Consider the following 19,198-nt stretch of genomic DNA (forward strand, 5'->3'; position numbering starts at 1 on the left):
CCGAGTGATTGTGCTTTCTTTTCGCACTGGACACCAAGCTCCTCCACACCTTCATCCACCTTGCTTCGTCCCTTTCATTAGGTATCGACGCAGCCGTCTCAGCTTTCTTGGCTGTCCACCGGCTCACCACAGTGCTCATAATCTCTCACCCCCCTCATCTGGTGGCGGTGTCATCAACGCAGCCGTCGCAGCTTTCTTCGCCGCCCACCGGCTCGCCACGATCCTCATGATCTCCTTTTGCGCACACCCCGGATTCTGCGCCTTCACCGCGCGCATCTGCTCCTTCATAAACGCCTGATACGCACTAACCACCTTCTCCTTCTTCCCCTCCCCACCAGCAGCAGCCGCCCCATCACCATCACCCCCACCACCAGCACTCCCCTTGGCACGCCTCGGCACGGGCTTGGTCTGCACCAGCTTGCCCTTGCAGGCGCCACAAGCGTGGCGGGCCGGGTCGATGCTGCGGGAGTGGCGCTTGAACTCGGCCGCGCACGCGACGCACGTCCACACGTACTTGGTGTTGATGTCGTACGAGTGCTTGGTGGTGACGGCGATGCCGCGGCCCGCAAAGGCGCGCGACACCCGCGCGCCCCAGGCCTTGAACTCGGCCCCGTGCGGGTTCGTCTTGACGCCGCTGACCATGAAGGTGGCGAGGTGGCAGAACTCGTGCGCCACTACGTTGATGAGGCGGGGCTCGCTGTCGATCACCTTCTCGGCGAGCTCGATGGACGCGTGGTGCTTGTGCGCGGCTGGAGTGGTGGTGGTGCCGTCGGGCTGGCGTTGTGGGGTGATGGTCTCGCGTTTCCAAATCGCTTGCCCGGCCGTCCTGTTGAACTTGTGCGTCCAGACTACCTTGATGCCGCCCGTCGAGGCGGTCAATTCGGCTAGTTTGCCGTTGGTGATCGTTTGGTCGAGTTCTTGAAGGAAGGTCCTGGCGAGCTCGTGCTTGGTCTTCTCGAATGCCAGCTTGACCTCGCGTTCGGAGGGCTCCTTTACGCTTGTGCTCCGCTTGGTTGTCGTCTTGGGGTTGGCCTTCGTCGGGCTGTTCTGTCGAGCCGCGACGGGGTCTGGGAACAGTTGCTTTGCAGGCGAATGCTCCTCGTTCCAATCGTCGACGAACTCCTGGCTCCAAAACATGTCGGAATTGGGACGGTGAGGTGTGGTGGGAATACGAAGTAGCTTTGTGGGTGATGTGAGACCAGGTCGGGAGCTTGGTGGTGCTGGCGGAGGTGTGGCTTCGCGGTCGCTTGGGCATGAGGTGCTAGACTTGGTAAACTCTTCTTCGATATCGTTAGAACTGTGACTCATTAGTTGACCGAGCATTGACTTTTGACCGAGCATTGACTGTCGACCAAGCACGGACTGTTGACCGAGCCGGTTTGGAGCTTGGATTGGGCAAGGCGGCTTACAGTTGAAGCTTAGACATGGAATCTGCGAGACCCTTGGTCGCCTTTTTCGTTCTCCTTTCGCCTTTTTGTGCCCTCGCCGGCTTCGATGCAGCATCGTGGAGGCGTATGGAAGACTCTCCGTCTGATCCCGGCCGGTTGCTATTGTCTTTTTCTGCTTCTGGCGTGGAACAATAGTTGTCCGTTGCATCCTCGCTGGCACGCCCCGACCGCGTTTTGTCCACCATTCGAAGCAATGGCTTTACTGGCAGCCGCCCGGTCCGCAGAGGTTTTGGTTGAGACTTCCCATCCTCCTCAAAATCCTCGCTACCGCTGTAGTCTGAGCCCTCTGAGTTGCAAGTGTGAAAGGTGCCGTCGAATAGAGACACATCATCGGTAATGGTAACCTCCTCTTGCGCTGATACAAATTCCTCATCCTGGAGCGGCGATGGAGCGGGGGCGGCCGCAGATTTCGCCCTCCTCGTCCTTAGTTCAACTCTCGTCCGCCGTGGTTCCATGTTCTCCGTTTCTCGGTCCGAACCTCTCCTTTCTCCGTCATCTTCCGCACTGTCCGGTGTCCATGCCCGCAGCAGCAAATTGTCGGTCAAGGGTGCTAGCTTCCGTCGCCTGACAGTGACGGCTGGCTTCGCTGCTTCTTGAGTACTAAAAGGCCCATTTGGTTTCTGCCGTGATTTTAGTGCATCTTTCTGTGACCGCGGTTTCTTCCCAGTGACGAGAGCGTCGATGTCGGGAAACTCGTCGTCGTCGCTCCAGATTGTAGACTTCGCCAACCGAGCCATTGTCGCAAATTATGATGTCGGTCCTTTAGCTGATGGAGATTAGCAAAGACAGAGGTCGACAAGCTGGCTCATTCCTCCATTTTCCTTTTTGATTGCAAGAATGTTCAAGCTGAGGAGTTTGCGCATCGTCGGAAGTCCAAGCACTGGAGTTCGTTGCCAGGGGCAACAAATTCCAACAGATTTCCGCTCCTGGTTAGGGAGTGAGTGCAGCGAAACCTCAGGAGCCAAATCCCGCTCGTCAAAGTGGATGAAATTGCGGCTCTTGCTTTAATGTACATATTTCTCATTCCTGGAGCCATCGAGACCGAATTGGCAAATTATTTGGTTTCGCACCCCCCTCTGCTTTCTTCGGACCCGTCTCGGTGTTTTTACCCTTCTATGTACATGCCATCACAATTAGAAGTGGACTCGAGGAGGCATGTTGCCGAGACGGACCGGTACCTGGGAGGCCGGGGGACGCCCCACAGAATTCATGCTTGCCGCCAACATGCGGGAACGAGGAGGTGTGAAGAGATCATAAATCACCACCCATCCATCTCGATTTAGCCACCGGGCAGCGAGATGTCGTTTTCCGACCTCCCTCGGTCTCACTTGCAGCATGCAGTGGTAGGGTTAGGTTTACCCACAGAGGTGCCACAGCTGTGCCAGCTCCTACATGTAACTAACTTCTGGCTTTGCATGGCCCCCAAATTAGTCTCATGCGTGGCCAGCAAAGCTTTGTCAAGGTCTTGACGCAGGTACGAAGCACCATTTCGGCATGCACTCATACCCAAGGCGGCCGAGCTGTGAACTGACGCTGGTTGGTTCGTCCGAGGCTCAATTGCGGGCACTCTCCCACGCTGCCAGATCACCAACTGTTTCCCGCCTGCCTGGCGGCAAAGGTGACGATTTGCCAATCGAACAAAAGCAACAACGCTGGCTGCGCTGTCACCTCTGACCGACCTGCCGACATACCTAGGTAACTCTGATTGTGCTTCCTGGCGCGGTCGACTATCCATCGAGACACCCACCACAACCAACTACTGTGACGTGCTTGACCAAGCATCAATCGAGCTTGTTTTTGGCTTGCCCGGTTCTGGAACAGGGTCAAATAGATTGGGAAAATCGTCATCGATCTTGCGGCGATTGGAGGGGGGGACACTTGAATGCGACTCTCCAGCGGCTTGGAATGGCAGCCGTTGGGGCAGCGGTGCACCGTCCAGTCCCGAAAATGTACAAGTCGGCGCGGAATTCTATCAGGCCTCCTGCACGGAAATAGATTGCGGGCCAATCTCCGGAGTGGTTTGTCAGAGGGCGGCACGTTCCAATCGATGGAGGCGCGGATGCGCCATGTACGGCACACTGTGTTCGGAAGAGTCGGGTTTGTGAACGCGGCCGTGGAAATGGGGGCGGACTGGAACCTCGAACTCATTGTCTACTGGAGCATCAACTGCAGAATGAATTCCGCATGGCTGCTGTGCGTTGCCGAAGAGCCAAATAGCTCGTGTTCAGCGTCAATGGACACACATTTATTGTGTCCCTCGTGGCGGTGCAACCTCGAATGTTCGTGTCCGCGTTGCCGACAGGTGTCGAGCCCAGACCTCAGATCCTTGGGGGCTGCAGAATGCATGGTAGTTCACGACGGTCGTGTATATACATCCGTTACGAATAACTCCTTGGTACCCAGTCCTGTCCTTGAGCGTTTCTTGCCTTCTCATGCAGCTGCGGAGCATTGGTTACAGGAAGTGAGAGAAACCCTTTGGAGTTTGGCTCATCTGGTTGGTACATCTCGGCGTCGACGCGCATTTCGGCTTGACCGCTGTCGTCATCGCTCTTTCTTCTTTCCAACCAAGCTCTGAGAAAGCCACCATGCGATGCGGGCCACCAAGAAGCCGTCTCGCCGTGGACAAGGGGTACCGAGTCGAAACTTCGGCAGCGCGTCGATTCAGGGGAACAGGGGCAGACGGAGTGGCGGAGCACCAAATCTGACGCACCGTAATTTCGGTTTGACAGTCCGTTACAGACCGCCAAAGCTGCTGAGATTCCTGTGACAGGAAGCACTGCCAGACCGTGATTGGTGTGTCGTGATTATGTAATTCGCAGTTTCGATTGTGGGAACGGATGTCCCGAGGAGTCGCGTTGTCGCTCGTTCCTATCCCTGCCGGCCCTACAGCCCCCGGCAGCCGCTAAGATCCAATACCTGGTCGACAACCGCCCATGGATCGGAGGTCTTGCTCAGCTAACTCGCTAACTTGGTGCGCTAGCTGGAAAATCCAGCGCGGTGGCAAGATTCGGGCATGGGCGGCATTGAGGCCCCCTGGGCGTGGGTACTGCTTTTGGGAAAATGGCACTGTGGGTGAGAAGTGAGGCTTCGTGAGAACTACCTCACTGCTGAACGTCGATGGCCGAGGGGAGAAGAAATAAAATAATAGGTAACTAAGAAACATCTTAACATGCGTCAAGACCCGAGAGAAGTGATCCTTTTTTCTGCACAAGATCAGAAAGTGCAAGAAGATACGGATACAAGTCGAGTTTGGAGAATTCCTGCCGCGTACCGTGTGGCTAGTATAGATCTAACACTGTCCCCTCACCGGCCTGTGCCCCTTTTCAGAACCCCTGCTGAGACCACAATCACCCCTGCCGCTGGCAAGCCGCCCCGTCCTGGCTGGGCCTGCCTGTTTCCGTCAGGACGAAACGCACCCAATCCTTGAATGCCTCCTTTTCCCTTCCCTGTTCCTGCCCCCTCGACCTGCGCCAGTCTTTTTTTTCTTCCCTTTTGACCTGCTTGACGCTCGCTCGCTCAAACCTCCCTCCCCATCTCTCGTTTTGGGCCCATCTCTGAAGGGAGTTCTTTTGGTCGTGCATCGGCGCCAGTTCCCAGCGGCAACGCAACCGACACCGCGCCAGCCAGTCATTTGGTTCCGTAGCGCCTTGCGTTTCGACAACTCGAGACACGACGCCCGCGGCAACCCAGGCGCTTGGCCAAGGGAGATTCGACCAAGTCAATCGCTGAGGCGAAAGAGGCGCGAGGAAGCATTCACGAGGAATCAACTGCGGCTTTTTGAGTCTCTTAAGTTTGTTTTGCGCGGAGCCTTGAGATTCTCGCTTTTCATTCTGGGACTGCACTCGCCTGTTCCCAAGCCAACATCTGCAACCTGCGCCCCACCGCGCCGCCAATCGCTCAGTCTGCGTGTGTTTTGTGTGCAGCGACCATAACAATACTGCTCTTCAGCAACCAACAAACAATCACCGTCATTTTCGCACCGTGGCCGGCCGCTTTTAGCAGTGGAATTCTTACCGGTCCGATCGCCGATCGCTGCTCCCACAACCTCTGCGAAATTTCATCACACAGACCGCTTTCCCATGCGTTGTTGATCCGGTAAGTAGCTTGCGCTTGGCTCCCTGCCCTCATCAATAGCTTCATCACCTGCTCGAACGGCACCGTCTTGAGCTTTCGCATGTGGCAGTATCTCTAACTCGATTCGCATTAGACTCTTCGCCCACCATGTCGGGATATCCACAGGGCCAAGGCCAAGGCCAGGGCCATCACGACTACGATGACGGTTACGGCCATCAGGGCAACACCGATTCTTACTACCAAGACGACCAGCATTATTATGACAACAATGGGCAGAACAACCGGGGTGGCCAACAACAAGGCGACGGGTACTATGATGAGTCGTACGTTCCTTCTACCAGATTCCGCTCCGAATTCGGTTATTAACATGTCGGTAGTGGCTATTACAACGCAGACCCCAATAACCCGTATCACCAGGACGGCGGTTATTATGACAATCACGACCAGTACCAGGATGACTACTACAACAACGGCAACAACGACGGCTATTATGACCAGGGCTACGATCGCCCCGGTCAAGGGCAGGGCCAGGGCCAACGAAACGGGTCCGAAGAGGATTCCGAGACGTTCAGCGACTTCACCATGCGCTCGGACATGGCCCGGGCGGCCGAGATGGATTACTACGGTCGTGGTGATGAGCGCTACAACAGCTACAATGACGGCCAAGGTGGTGGCAGAGGATACCGGCCTCCCTCCTCCCAGATCTCGTACGGCGCCAATCGATCGTCTGGTGCGTCGACTCCAAACTATGGCATGGACTACGGGAACGTGCTCCCGGCCGGTCAACGCTCGCGGGAACCTTACCCTGCTTGGACGTCGGACGCCCAGATTCCCCTCTCGAAAGAGGAAATTGAGGACATCTTCCTCGACCTGACCGCCAAATTTGGTTTCCAACGGGACAGCATGCGCAACATGTACGACCACCTGATGACCCTTCTGGACTCCCGTGCGTCGCGTATGACCCCGAATCAGGCCCTTCTGTCGCTGCATGCCGATTACATTGGTGGCGATAACGCAAACTACCGCAAGTGGTACTTTGCGGCCCATCTGGATCTTGACGATGCCGTTGGGTTTGCCAACATGAAGGGCAAGAACGGGAAACGGAAGAACAAGAAGAAGAAGGGCGAAGCCGAGAACGAGGCCGAGGCCCTCGAGGACCTGGAGGGTGATGACTCTCTCGAGGCTGCTGAGTACCGCTGGAAGACTAGGATGAACCGCATGTCTCAGCACGATCGTGTTCGTCAGGTTGCTCTTTACCTTCTCTGTTGGGGCGAGGCGAACCAGGTCCGCTTCATGCCTGAGTGTCTCTGCTTCATCTTCAAATGCGCGGACGACTACCTGAACTCGCCGGCTTGCCAAAACATGGTAGAGCCCGTCGAGGAGTTCACATTCCTCAACAACGTCATCACGCCGCTGTACCAATACTGCCGCGATCAGGGATACGAGATCTCGAATGGGGTTTACGTCCGCCGCGAGCGGGATCACCACCAGATCATTGGTTATGACGACTGCAACCAGCTTTTCTGGTACCCGGAGGGCATTGAACGCATCGTGCTTTCGGATAAGAGCAAGCTGGTCGATGTCCCGCCCGCAGAGCGCTACGTCAAGCTGAAGGATGTGGAGTGGAAGAAGGTTTTCTTCAAGACCTACAAGGAAACGCGCTCCTGGTTTCACATGCTGGTCAACTTCAACCGTATCTGGATCCTCCACTTGACCATGTTCTGGTTTTACACGGCCTTTAACTCGCCGACGCTCATCACGCCCAATTACGAGCAGCAGGTCGACAATCCGCCTCCGAGGGCAGCCCACTGGTCCCTTGTCGGCTTTGGTGGCACTATTGCCTCCCTTATCCAGGTGCTGGCAACTCTTACAGAGTGGATGTATGTCCCGCGCCGATGGGCCGGTGCGCAGCATCTCACCAAGCGTTTGCTGTTCCTCCTCCTCGTTCTCGCCGTCAACGTCGGCCCTGGCGTCTACGTCTTCATGCCCGCGGCCAACCAGGAAGCATACCTCGAGAAGCAGAATGGGCAGATCGCACTCATTCTTGGCATCACACAATTTTTTATCGCCCTGGTTACGTTCCTCTTCTTCGCGATCATGCCCCTCGGTGGTCTATTCGGAAGCTACCTGACCAAGAACTCGAGGCGGTATGTTGCGAGCCAGACTTTTACCGCCAGCTACCCGCGACTCCGAGGCAATGACATGGCGCTGTCCTTCGGCATGTGGGCTGTGATCTTCGGCGCCAAGTTTGGAGAGTCCTACCTGTTTTTGGCCCTGTCACTCCGTGATCCCATCCGCTTTCTCGACATCATGGATACCAGCAGCTGCATCGGCGATACCATCTTGCAGAACTACCTCTGCCCATATCAGCCACAGATCACTCTCGGTCTCATGATCTTCACGGATCTGATCTTCTTCTTCTTGGACACATACCTCATGTACGTTGTCGTCAACACGTGCATCTCGGTCGCTCGGTCGTTCTACCTCGGTTCGTCTATCTTGACCCCCTGGAGAAACGTCTTCTCCCGGCTCCCGAAGCGCATGTATTCCAAGATCCTGGCCACCACCGACATGGCGATCAAGTACAAGCCGAAGGTTCTGATCTCGCAAATTTGGAATGCTATTGTCATTTCCATGTACCGGGAGCATTTGTTGGCCATCGACCATGTCCAGAAGCTTCTCTACCACCAGGTGCCCTCTGAGCAGGAAGGCAAGCGTACGCTTCGCGCCCCCACGTTCTTCGTCTCACAGGAGGACCATTCTTTCAAGACGGAATACTTCCCCAGCCACAGTGAGGCCGAACGGAGAATCTCGTTCTTTGCGCAATCGCTTTCGACACCCATCCCTGAACCCCTCCCGGTTGACAACATGCCTACCTTCACCGTCATGATCCCTCATTACAGCGAGAAGATCCTTCTATCCTTGAGGGAGATCATCCGCGAGGATGAACCGTACTCGCGCGTCACCCTTCTCGAATATCTCAAACAGCTCCACCCGCACGAGTGGGATTGCTTCGTCAAGGACACCAAGATTTTGGCGGACGAGACTTCTCAGTTTAACGGCGAGGAAGAAAAGGAGGAGAAGGGCACCGCCAAGAGCAAGATCGATGATCTGCCGTTCTACTGCATCGGTTTCAAGTCGTCGGCTCCCGAATACACGCTCAGGACTCGGATCTGGGCTTCGCTCCGCTTCCAAACGCTGTACCGCACAATTTCCGGTTTCATGAACTACAGCCGCGCCATTAAGCTTCTCTACCGCGTCGAGAACCCAGAGGTCGTCCAGATGTTTGGCGGTAATTCCGACAAGCTCGAGCGCGAGCTCGAGCGCATGGCGCGCCGGAAGTTCAAGCTCGTCGTTTCTATGCAGCGGTACTCCAAGTTCAAGAAGGAAGAGATGGAGAACGCCGAGTTCTTGCTCCGTGCCTACCCCGATCTTCAGATCGCGTACCTTGACGAGGAGCCGCCCCTCAACGAAGGCGAGGAGCCCCGTCTGTACTCTGCCCTCATTGATGGTCATTCCGAGATCATGGAGAACGGTATGCGCCGGCCCAAGTTCCGCATCCAGCTCTCTGGCAACCCGATTCTTGGTGACGGCAAATCCGACAACCAGAACCACTCCATCATCTTTTACCGCGGTGAATACATCCAGCTCATTGATGCCAACCAAGACAACTACCTCGAGGAATGCCTCAAGATCCGCAGCGTTCTTGCCGAATTCGAGGAAATGTCGACTGACGAGGTATCGCCCTACACCCCTGGCGTGAAGGCTGCTCCTGTCGCCCCGGTCGCTATTTTGGGTGCTCGTGAATACATCTTCTCGGAGAACATCGGTATCCTCGGTGATATAGCCGCCGGTAAGGAACAGACCTTCGGCACCCTGTTTGCGAGAACTCTCGCCCAGGTCGGTGGCAAGCTCCATTACGGTCATCCTGATTTCCTCAATGGCATTTTCATGAACACCCGTGGCGGTGTCTCCAAGGCACAGAAAGGTCTCCATCTCAACGAAGATATTTACGCCGGTATGAACGCCCTGCTCCGTGGTGGCCGCATCAAGCACTGCGAATACTACCAATGTGGTAAAGGTCGTGATCTTGGTTTTGGTTCTATTCTCAACTTCACGACCAAGATTGGAACTGGTATGGGCGAGCAAATGCTCTCCAGAGAGTACTATTACTTGGGAACGCAGCTGCCCCTGGATCGCTTCCTCTCGTTCTACTACGCCCATCCCGGTTTCCACGTCAACAACATGTTCATCATGCTGTCGGTGCAGTTGTTCATGGTTTGCCTGCTCCAAATCGGCGTTCTCCGGAGGGAGACGATTCCTTGCGAGTACAACCCGGACGTGCCCATCACGGATGCTTTGTTCCCTACGGGCTGCGCGAACACGGACGCGCTGATGGATTGGGTGTACCGTTGCATTCTCTCCATCTTCTTCGTCTACTTCATCTCGTTCGTCCCTCTTATCGTCCAAGAGCTGTCGGAGCGGGGTCCGCTGCGCGCCGCAACCCGTTTCGCCAAACATCTCGGATCTCTCTCGCCTTTCTTTGAAGTCTTCGTCTGCCAGATCTATGCCACCTCGGTCTCGCAGGACATCACTTTCGGAGGCGCCAGGTACATCGGCACAGGACGTGGGTTTGCCACTGCCCGCATTCCGTTTGGAGTGCTGTACTCTCGGTTTGCTGGCCCGTCCATCTACTTCGGCATTCGCACCTTGTTGATGCTGTTGTTTGCGACGGTAACCGTCTGGCAGGGGGCTCTCGTCTATTTCTGGGTCTCCCTGATTGCTCTCGTGATTTCGCCCTTCGTCTACAACCCCCACCAGTTCGCGTGGACCGACTTCTTCATCGACTACCGCGACTACCTCCGCTGGTTGTCCCGTGGCAATTCTCGCTCGCACGCGTCGTCGTGGATCGCTTTCTGCCGCCTTTCGCGGACGAGGATCACAGGTTACAAGCGCAAGGCTCTCGGAGACCCGTCCAGCAAGATGTCGTCCGATGTACCCCGGGCTGCCATCACCAACCTGCTTTGGGCGGAGATCTTGGCCCCCCTCATGCTTGTCGCGGTGACGCTGATCCCTTACCTATTCATGAACGCGCAGACAGGTGTCAGCAAGTCGGAGACGGAGGCAACTGCCGCGCTCCTCCGAGTCGCTATCGTCGCCTTCGCCCCCATAGGCGTCAACGCCGGTGCTCTGGCCGCCTTCTTCGCGATGGCCTGCTGCATGGGTCCTCTCTTGAGCATGTGCTGCAAGAAGTTCGGCTCCGTTCTCGCAGCCATTGCGCACGCAATTGCCGTGATCGTGGTTCTGGTCATGTTCGAGGTCATGTTCGTCCTACAGAGCTTCGATTTCCCCAGCACCCTCCTGGGCATGATTGCGGCCATCGCGATGCAGCGCTTCGTCTTCAAGTTGATCATCTCCTTGACGCTCACAAGGGAGTTCAAGACGGACCAGTCCAACATCGCGTTTTGGACCGGTAAGTGGTACTCGATGGGGTGGCACTCCATGTCGCAGCCGGCTCGTGAGTATCTGTGCAAGATCACGGAGCTGTGCATGTTTGCGGGCGATTTCGTTCTTGGCCACGTCATCTTGTTCCTCTTCGCCCCCGTTATCCTTATCCCGCAAATCGACAAGCTGCACTCGATCATGCTCTTCTGGCTTCGCCCCAGGTACGTTAACCCCACGCACCCCCCTCCGGATCATAGATGACACGGGTGACTAACACTACCGCAGCCGGCAAATCCGCCCCCCGATCTACTCGATGAAGCAGACCAAGCTTCGGAGGAGACGCGTCGTTCGCTATGCTATCCTTTACTTCGTCCTGCTCGTCGTATTCCTTGCGCTCATTGTCGGGCCGATTGTGGCGGGCAAGTACGTCCCGGCGAGCTTGTTTGAGATGTTGGAGAGCACCAATTTGGTGCAGCCCACCGGTCTAAGCAACGACGACACGCGCGGCAAGACCGAGACTGGTACTGCCGCGGCAAGCTACTCGGGCGTCTGGACGCCGACGACGGAGTCGTCCAGGGCGACGGCTACGAGTGGGTCTGACAAGAGGGCTCTGTACATTTGAAGCGTGGACCCGGCGTTTTTCAGGTTGTGATCTTGGAGGGGGACGAATAGAAGTGGTTGTTTTGTACACTGTTTAATAGGGTTGACCAGTCAGACGAGTCTGGCGACTCGGATCTGAAAGAGGATACACTATGCAAGCGTAATACGCTGTCTCTTTTTTTGCTCTTTTTTTCTGTCTGGGAATGGAACTGGGGCTGGTTCTCATGGAATCAACTTGTATTGTTGTTTTCGGTCTGTGTCTTGTGTAGGTATGCAGTCTATTTTGCTACGCTTTTCTGCTTGTGGAATTACGCAGTATCTTGATTAGAAGGGAATAGCACCATGATGATTGCGACTTTGTTCTTTCCGTTGCCGGTGCGTTCAAGATCAGAAAAATTGCCCTTTGATGTTGAGAATGGGCGACCCTTCTCGTCGATGGTCGTATTCTCTAGTGGTAGTCTATGTAGCCATGTACGAAGTAGAGGAGTGCTGCCCTTACTTTACATGGGATGAGACTTCGTTGTGCATTACTCTTCTCGGAGTTCTCTTTTCCTGGCAGCGGCTCGTGTGTCAAAATCCAACTCCCCGGAGGCCTGGGTTCAATGCCAAGTTTCGGTGGGGCGACCCCTGTCCAGACCTTGTGGATTTGCACCTTTTTCCCCTGAATTTTGTGGAACGATTGAACCAAATCCCGTCGGCTGGGCTCTGTCGGCGACACGCGTCGCGACCGCCCCGAAGCTGCCGTCTGCCCGACTTTCTTTTCTCTCGTGCAAGCACGGATCCAGGGGGCAACCACACCACGTCGCACCCCCGAAATATACCCAATTCTCCCATTCTCGTTCACCCCGACGAAATCCGGACCCGACGACAGAACCACGCAGGCGAAAACACATCCCAAACGCAAAAATGGACCTGCACGAGGCGCAGGCGCATCTGGACCAGTGGCTCCAGGAAGCAGCCGTCACTTTCCAAAAAGTACCTGGCTCGGCTGTCCTCATCCGCTACGTCCGTTCCAGCTACCAGAACGACCCCGTCCGCTCGGCTATTGAGCTGGTGCTGGTCATCTTCTTCATCCGATACCTGCTCGCGCCCAGTTACTCGACCTCGAAGCAGAACTACGTCAAGTTGACCGAGGACGTGAGTCTTTTCGCCGTGGGAAAGGTGGTAGAGACAGACAGGGTTGGCTACTAACTAAGGCGAGGTAGGAAATCGATGAACTCGTCGAGGAATGGACACCGGAGCCGTTGGTGGCGCCGCCCACTGCCCAAGAGGAGGCCGAGATGGAGAAGATGCCTGTGCTTGTTGGGTAAGGGGCTACAGAATACTTGGGTGGGAAGACCTTTGCTGATAGATTATGGTAGACCTACGGGCCCGAAGTCGAAGCTCGCCAGCGGCAAGACCGTCACCAACCTCGCCTCGTACAACTTCTACAACTTTAACGCCAACGAACAAATCAAGGAGAAGGCCATCCAAACCCTGCGCACCTACGGCGTCGGCCCTTGCGGTCCCCCACAATTTTACGGCACCCAAGACGTTCACATGAAGACGGAAGCCGACATCGCTTCGTATCTCGGCACCGAGGGCTGCATCGTTTACGCGCATTCTTTCTCGACCATTTCGAGTGTGATCCCGTCGTTTTGCAAAAGAGGAGATATCATTGTCGCAGACCGGGGCGTGAACTACTCGATCCGCCGTGGGCTTGAGATCTCGCGGAGCAGTGTCAAATGGTACAACCACGGCGACATGGATGAACTCGAGCAGGTCATGCGCAAAGTGGTTAAGGAGCAGGCCGGCAAGAAGCTAACGCGGCGGTTCATCGTCACCGAGGCGCTGTTTGAGACCACCGGCGACATTAACAACCTGCCCAAGCTGGCAAGTCCTCCCTCACAAGTCTAGCCGGGATGTGCTTTCGCTAACAAACCACAGATCGAACTCAAGGAGAAGTACAAGTTCCGCCTCATGCTCGACGAGACCTGGTCCTTCGGCGTGCTCGGCCGCACCGGCCGGGGCCTCACCGAGGCGCAAAACGTGGACCCGACCCAGGTGGACATGATCGTGGGCTCGCTCGCGGGGCCGCTCTGCGCAGGCGGTGGTTTTTGCGCGGGGGCCAAGGACGTGGTGGAACACCAGCGCGTCTCGTCGACCGCCTACACCTTCTCGGCCGCTCTACCCGCCATGCTCGCCGTCACCGCCAGCGAGAGCATCAACCTGCTGCAGTCCAACCCGGAGATCCTGCTTCACTGCCGCGAAAACATCCGCTTCATGCGCGCCCAGCTCGATCCCCGCAGCGACTGGGTCGTGTGCTCCAGCGCCCCCGAGAACCCCATCATGCTCATGGTATTCAAGCCCGAGGTCGTCGCGGCGCGCCGGCTGAGCGTGGAGGATCAGGAGCGCCTGCTGCAGGAGTGCGTCGACGAGGTATGTCCCCCAACCCCGAACATAAACAACCCCCCCTTCTTTGTCACAAAAACTAACCCCTCCCCTCTCCAAAAAGTCCCTCGCCAACGGCGTCCTCGTCACCCGTCTCAAGACGATGCCCATCTCGCAGCACGCCAGCCTCAAGACCAACACGTACACGGTCACGCCCGCGCTCAAGGTCTGCGTCACGTCGGGCCTGTCCAAGAAGGACGTCGAGAAGGCCGGCGTCACCATCCGCCACGCCATCACCAAGGTCATGACCCGCAAGACCAACAACAAGCTCGGCTTGCCCGCTTAGTGGGGTCTCCTGCGGGTTTTGGGTGGGTTGGGGGTGTCTAAATAGAAGGGAGGCGTTGAGTGGGGTTGGGTTGGGGTTTGGGAGGGGGAGGTGTATGGTGGGGAAAGATGGCCCGGGGGGCTGGGGCCGTGGTTCTGGGATATGTGTATATGATGCTTCTGGTACGATACGGGTATGGCAGAGGCGGCAAAGTAATAATGTAATGCAATAGACTGGGTGATGGCCAATCTTTTTGGTGGTAATAGGAAACCATTGTGGTTCAAAGCGGTGCCAACTTCTCACAACAGTATCAACTGGCGTGTTTCTCCATGCATACACACAACCCCCAGCCGGCCGCCCGAAATCCGACTACCTTAGTACAAATGCCCCAGTGAACCTGAGTGCTACCGGCTTTCAGCAGCTCCTCTTAGATCGATCGAACGGGAGCCTCGAACGAAGTCAGGCGCAAGTAGTCGTGCCCTTCCGATCTCGATATCCTCATGGACAGGGCCGAAGGCAATTCTCGTTTGGGACACGCCACATCCCAGCTGTCGCCTCGGAAATCCCCGACCTTCATTCCACACGTCCTCGAACTTCATCTTCGCCCGGAAATGGTAGCCGGCCTAGTTACATCGGGTATTAGACTCCTGTCCGCCTTTATCCAGTCCTGAGCCTAGACGACTTTTCGCGAACAGTTCCTCCCACAGCACGTCGTCTTGAATACACAAAAACCAGGTGAAGACCAGGTGAAGAAAAAAAGATCAAGGAGGAGTATTTCGTCACTGAGGTAAGGGCTTATGGCCGGCTCAAACCCTTACAGCGAGTTGTGACACCAAGGTTTTAAGGTCGTCTACGGTATAATGGAACAACAGCCAAGATAGTCGAGCACCTCGGGTATCTTCCTCTCATCGCCTGAGGATGCAACGATGATGCTTGAAGACCTGTCAACTCTACTCCGGTCGTGTTACCGAGCACCGCACGCGTTTAGCGTGCATCAGGATGACAGCAACCTGTCAAACTTCCGGCTTGTGGATGGGAGTGATGCTGGATTTGTAGAGGGCCGTATTCCATTGCTCTGCGGATGACCTGGAGTTCTTTATAGCGTTGAGTATTAAGCATCTGGCTGATGATTGTGTGGCAATGCAGGCTTACTATCGGGATGAGTGCTCCCCGGAGGCAGCTTGATTAGAGTACTTAGGGTAGGAGCGCGAGGAAAGACTTCCATAATTCGTAATATCCTGAAGGGAACACGAGAAACCGTTTCCACAGTCCCCCATATCCCAAACCTCATGAGCTGAACCAGCGACGTATAACCGGGTATCCAAATACACCAAAACCTCCCAACAAACATTACCCACCCTAAGCCGATTTCCCTCCCTTAAACTCCCCGCTCCCACTCTCCCTCCCCTCTACCACCACCCCATCAACCGACCCTCCACGTTCCCCAGACCCAACCCTCCCCTCAGCACCACCACCACCACCCCCAGCAACAACCACACTCCCCCCATCCCCCGCCACCTCCTCCCCATCCTCCAACTCCACCGGCAGCACCAAATTCAACACCACCGTCACCAGCGCCGTCACCGCGAACCCCGTCTCCATCACCAGCGCAATGGCATCCAACAACCCCCTCAGCGCGCGATCCTCCTCCGCCACGCCCGTAAACACCCTGCTAAAATACGTCGGCACCAAAGTAGCACCGTAACCGAGGGCGAGGCCGGCGGTCAGGACGAAGCGGTTGCGGCGGGTGAAGGGGACGCCCTTGGCGACGATGGCGAGGCCGGAGACGGCGACGGCGGTGAAGAGGAAGGTGGTCATGCCGCCGAGGACGGCGGGGGGGATGGCGACGAGGGCGGCGGCGAGCTTGGTGAAGATGCCGGCGAGGAGGAGGAAGATGCTGTGAGCGGGGTTAGGGTGAGAAGGGGTGGACAAAGGGGGGGTTGGGTTGGGTTGGGTTGGTTTGGTTTGGTTGGGGGAGAGGGATGGGGAGGGAGGAGGGATGGATGGGGAGGATGCTTACCAGCAACAATACCCCGCGGACCGGTTGGCGCAGCGGGTGAGGGCGATGACGCCGTTGTTCTGGGCGAAGGTGGTCATGGGCGTGATGGTGGCGAGGGCGGCGAGCATGCCGTTGACGCCGTCGGCTAGTACGCCGCCCTGGATGCGGCTCTCGTAGATGTCGCCCTCGACCTCGAGGCGCGACACGTCGCACGACGCCGTAATGTCGCCGATGGCCTCGCACGCGCAGATGATGAAGACGGCCATGAGCGGCAGGACGAGCGGCCCGTAGATGGACAGCTTGAAGGTGTGCACCCAGATGAACGACGCCGCCGGCGCCGCGTCGATGCCCGAGCGGTCGAAGTAGCCGCACGCCGCGGCGATGATGCAGCCCGTCAGCAGGCCGATCACCACGCTGGTGGACTTCATGATGGGCGAGCCGAAGCGCTCGCAGAGGATGATGGTCACGAAGACGGAGAAGCCCAGGCCTTGGGGTTGTCAGTCAGGGGATACACATTCTTGGAAGTTGGAAAGGGGCTTACCAAGGTACTCGGCCGATCCCCAGGGCAAGGCATGCGGTGCGGAGATGTCGGGGCACAGGGCAAAGAACTCGGTCGGGTTCGCGTCGGCGCAGGGGCCGGAGCCGCCCGCCCAATTCTTGAAACCGGAGGCGATCAGGTTGATGCCAATCAACATGACGGTTGGCCCCGTTACGATGGGCGGGAAGATGCGTAGGATGATCTTGGGCGGCACGAACGAGATGAGGATTTCTAAGAGCGAACAGACAGCCGCTGTACCCAGCACGGCACCGTAGGCATCGGGACATGGCAGCGGCGTGCCGTCTTCGGCAGTCGGACAGAAGCCGTTGGCGTACATCTGGCTGAAGGCACCCGAGGCGACCGGGATGATGGCGAAGGAGATGCCGACCACCGAGATGAGACCCGTTCCGATGTAATAGGGGGTTTTGAGGATGCGAAAGCGCGTGATTTGGACGGCGGACAGGATACCAGACACGATCAGGGCGGTGGATACCAGATACTGGGTCTGCTCAGTGCTGAGATTCACCCCGCCGGCGCCGGCCATGAGAATGGGGGGCGTGATAATACCGGCCAGCATAGCGAGGGCATGTTGGAAGCCGAGGAGCAGGGACAGAACCACGGGCATTCGGTCATTGAGGCCGAAAAAGGGGGGTGGCCTATCAGCCTTCTTCATGAAAGGAAGATTGGGGCGGAAGAGGAAGGCATAGTCGTAGTTGCCGATGAGGCCCTCTTTCGTGAGGAGCGCCTTCTTTACGGCGTGTAATCGGTAACCGAGGGTCCGCTTCGGAGCCGGCTCCGGGAGGATTTGTGACGGCACCTGGTCTTCATCCATCGTCGGCGGGGAAATATGGTGGTCTGAATGAGGGACTCTTCAAACCAGAAGGTGTGCAGACGGGAGAGACAAGTCTCATCCAATTGACAGGAGATAGAACATATTGCCAGTAGTTGTAGCAAGCCCTGGAAGCAGAGCTTTTAATGGCAAACCAAGGTCCCCGGTCTCATGTTGGTTGCTGGCCACACACATGCATGTGTTCATGTCCAAGCGTAACCGGCAGCTTATCTTGTTTCCGTATCTCGGCGGGATCCACGTAGAATGGAACCCCCAGAGGCGAATGTGGAACCGGCCATGCTTCAGGATCAGTTCCCGTTTCCGGGCTCACGGACATGAGAGATCGGGCGGGCCCAGCCGATGGCCACCTACCTGTTACCGCCGCTCTCGTGCGTCTGCCGCCGCGGGAAGAACGGCAGTTCCTGACGATCCATCATTGAGTGCTGAGAACCGCACCTTCCAGTGTTGCTGACAGTGGGGGACCCATGCTGGGAAGGTGGGGAGGTCGTCCACACAACGATAAGGAAGGAGCAGGCCCAGATAACGGGCGATAACAGTCCAGCGTCAAGTCAAGCCTGTCTCGAGCCAGTGTCCTCTGTTAGTAGTCTACAGTTAAGTAGGGAGTCTCTGAAGCTCCCAATCATCTGCCTTGGAAATTCTTTGTACCAGCCTCGTTGGAAGTATTGTGTTTTAGTCAAGTTCTTCACAAGATATGGACTTCGTTCCCACCATCGACAGACGTCGTCAGAGCCAGTGGGCCCGTTGAAGGAACGGACCGGCGCCCGAGGCCGGTGTGGGTCCGGAGTCGGAGCCGGACGGTGTGGGGCCGGCGATTCGACATGTTTCATCATCTCGAGTTTTATTTGATCGAGAGTTGGCTGTGGATCGAACAAATGTGTGGTGAGTTTCTCGAAGCCAAGCATGAGTGAGACAGCCACGGCACAGCGCCGCGATTTGAAGTGACACCAGCCATCGGGATTTATGACAGCGGAGCCGGTGCCGAGCATCCAATCCTCACGCTGATTGGCTAAATTGGGAAAAGCTGCAAGCCCAGCCTCTTTTTCGGAAGGAGACGATGAGATGGCAGGTCCTCCAAGCGGAAGAGAAAGTCGGCTTTTGCGGTCTGTATTTTCTCAGATTTGTTTTGACCAGAGGCGATTGTTTTTCAACCCGAGCTGTCAAAGTCCTGGGCCTCTTCCATCCTTCCTCGTTTGCAGATTTCCAGGCCGGCATCTTTCGCTGGTTTCAGTTAGCGGCGCGGTTCCTGAGCTTGTTCCTGTGCCAACCATCGAACCAACCCCGCTTGCCTGCATCCTCGGGTTGGGCTTTGCGACAGGGCGATCAGCGCAGACGTCATAAGGATTTTTCTTGCATCGCTCAACGGAGGCATTGGGGTTTATTCTTGGGACGAGATACTGTGTATACCGATTCGGTGTACGAGTGAACCTATCCCTCACCTCCATCGAGTGGAGGCCGACCTTGAAAGTTGCCTAACAGCGACGCAAGCACCCTACGGCACGGGTCGCACAATTGAGAGAGTCCGGGATCCGGGAACCTACCAATCCCTCTT

General features: G+C 56.6%; 7 protein-coding genes across 7 annotated transcripts; 4 read left to right on the forward strand and 3 right to left on the reverse strand.

Moving 5' to 3' along the window:
• Positions 1–135: 135 nt before the first annotated feature.
• On the reverse strand, positions 136–2,185 carry B0H64DRAFT_331668 (SprT-like family-domain-containing protein; the record flags this gene model as incomplete). The annotated part of the gene is made up of 2 exons (XM_062801016.1): positions 136–1,297; positions 1,410–2,185. 2 exons carry the CDS (start codon positions 2,183–2,185, stop codon positions 136–138), a joined length of 1,938 nt encoding a protein of 645 aa, XP_062654278.1.
• A 1,090-nt stretch (positions 2,186–3,275) lies between these two features.
• B0H64DRAFT_55943 (uncharacterized protein) lies at positions 3,276–4,320 on the forward strand. The gene has a single exon (XM_062808437.1). The coding sequence runs from the start codon at positions 3,331–3,333 to the stop codon at positions 4,021–4,023; it is 693 nt and encodes a 230-aa protein (XP_062654279.1). The 5' UTR covers positions 3,276–3,330; the 3' UTR covers positions 4,024–4,320.
• On the reverse strand, positions 4,187–4,676 carry B0H64DRAFT_56011 (uncharacterized protein). Its single transcript, XM_062808440.1, has one exon. The coding sequence runs from the start codon at positions 4,609–4,611 to the stop codon at positions 4,351–4,353; it is 261 nt and encodes an 86-aa protein (XP_062654280.1). The 5' UTR covers positions 4,612–4,676; the 3' UTR covers positions 4,187–4,350.
• Positions 4,677–5,216: 540 nt separating this feature from the next.
• Positions 5,217–11,732, forward strand: B0H64DRAFT_55945 (glycosyltransferase family 48 protein). Its single transcript, XM_062808438.1, has 4 exons — positions 5,217–5,543; positions 5,656–5,845; positions 5,900–11,188; positions 11,253–11,732. The coding sequence occupies exons 2-4, from the start codon at positions 5,670–5,672 to the stop codon at positions 11,587–11,589; spliced, it is 5,802 nt and encodes a 1,933-aa protein (XP_062654281.1). The 5' UTR covers positions 5,217–5,543; positions 5,656–5,669; the 3' UTR covers positions 11,590–11,732.
• A 741-nt stretch (positions 11,733–12,473) lies between these two features.
• Positions 12,474–14,348, forward strand: B0H64DRAFT_452154 (pyridoxal phosphate-dependent transferase; the record flags this gene model as incomplete). The annotated part of the gene is made up of 5 exons (XM_062807192.1): positions 12,474–12,704; positions 12,773–12,873; positions 12,929–13,439; positions 13,494–13,985; positions 14,062–14,348. The coding sequence occupies 5 exons, from the start codon at positions 12,474–12,476 to the stop codon at positions 14,281–14,283; spliced, it is 1,557 nt and encodes a 518-aa protein (XP_062654282.1). The 3' UTR covers positions 14,284–14,348.
• Positions 14,349–14,502: 154 nt separating this feature from the next.
• B0H64DRAFT_427623 (uncharacterized protein) lies at positions 14,503–15,675 on the forward strand (the record flags this gene model as incomplete). The annotated part of the gene is made up of 7 exons (XM_062805796.1): positions 14,503–14,521; positions 14,681–14,720; positions 14,779–14,846; positions 14,881–14,926; positions 15,004–15,099; positions 15,149–15,300; positions 15,365–15,675. 7 exons carry the CDS (start codon positions 14,503–14,505, stop codon positions 15,445–15,447), a joined length of 504 nt encoding a protein of 167 aa, XP_062654283.1. The 3' UTR covers positions 15,448–15,675.
• On the reverse strand, positions 15,360–17,631 carry B0H64DRAFT_479055 (permease family-domain-containing protein; the record flags this gene model as incomplete). Its single annotated transcript, XM_062808283.1, has 3 exons — positions 15,360–16,159; positions 16,283–16,748; positions 16,803–17,631. 3 exons carry the CDS (start codon positions 17,629–17,631, stop codon positions 15,622–15,624), a joined length of 1,833 nt encoding a protein of 610 aa, XP_062654284.1. The 3' UTR covers positions 15,360–15,621.
• Positions 17,632–19,198: the final 1,567 nt, after the last annotated feature.

The sequence above is a fragment of the Chaetomium fimeti genome (genome assembly GCF_033439085.1).
Source record: "Chaetomium fimeti strain CBS 168.71 chromosome Unknown B0H64scaffold_12, whole genome shotgun sequence".
Classification (NCBI taxonomy): Eukaryota; Fungi; Ascomycota; class Sordariomycetes; order Sordariales; family Chaetomiaceae; genus Chaetomium; species Chaetomium fimeti.

Bases quoted from the DNA above. Each gene is read 5' to 3' on its own strand.
- B0H64DRAFT_55943 (XM_062808437.1), top strand. From the start codon at position 3,331: ATGCGACTCTCCAGCGGCTTGGAATGGCAGCCGTTGGGGCAGCGGTGC.
- B0H64DRAFT_56011 (XM_062808440.1), bottom strand. From the start codon at position 4,611: ATGTTTCTTAGTTACCTATTATTTTATTTCTTCTCCCCTCGGCCATCG.
- B0H64DRAFT_55945 (XM_062808438.1), top strand. From the start codon at position 5,670: ATGTCGGGATATCCACAGGGCCAAGGCCAAGGCCAGGGCCATCACGAC. The intron at 5,846-5,899 runs GTACGTTCCTTC...ACATGTCGGTAG, and splicing joins GACGGGTACTATGATGAGTC to TGGCTATTACAACGCAGACC. The intron at 11,189-11,252 runs GTACGTTAACCC...ACACTACCGCAG, and splicing joins CTCTTCTGGCTTCGCCCCAG to CCGGCAAATCCGCCCCCCGA.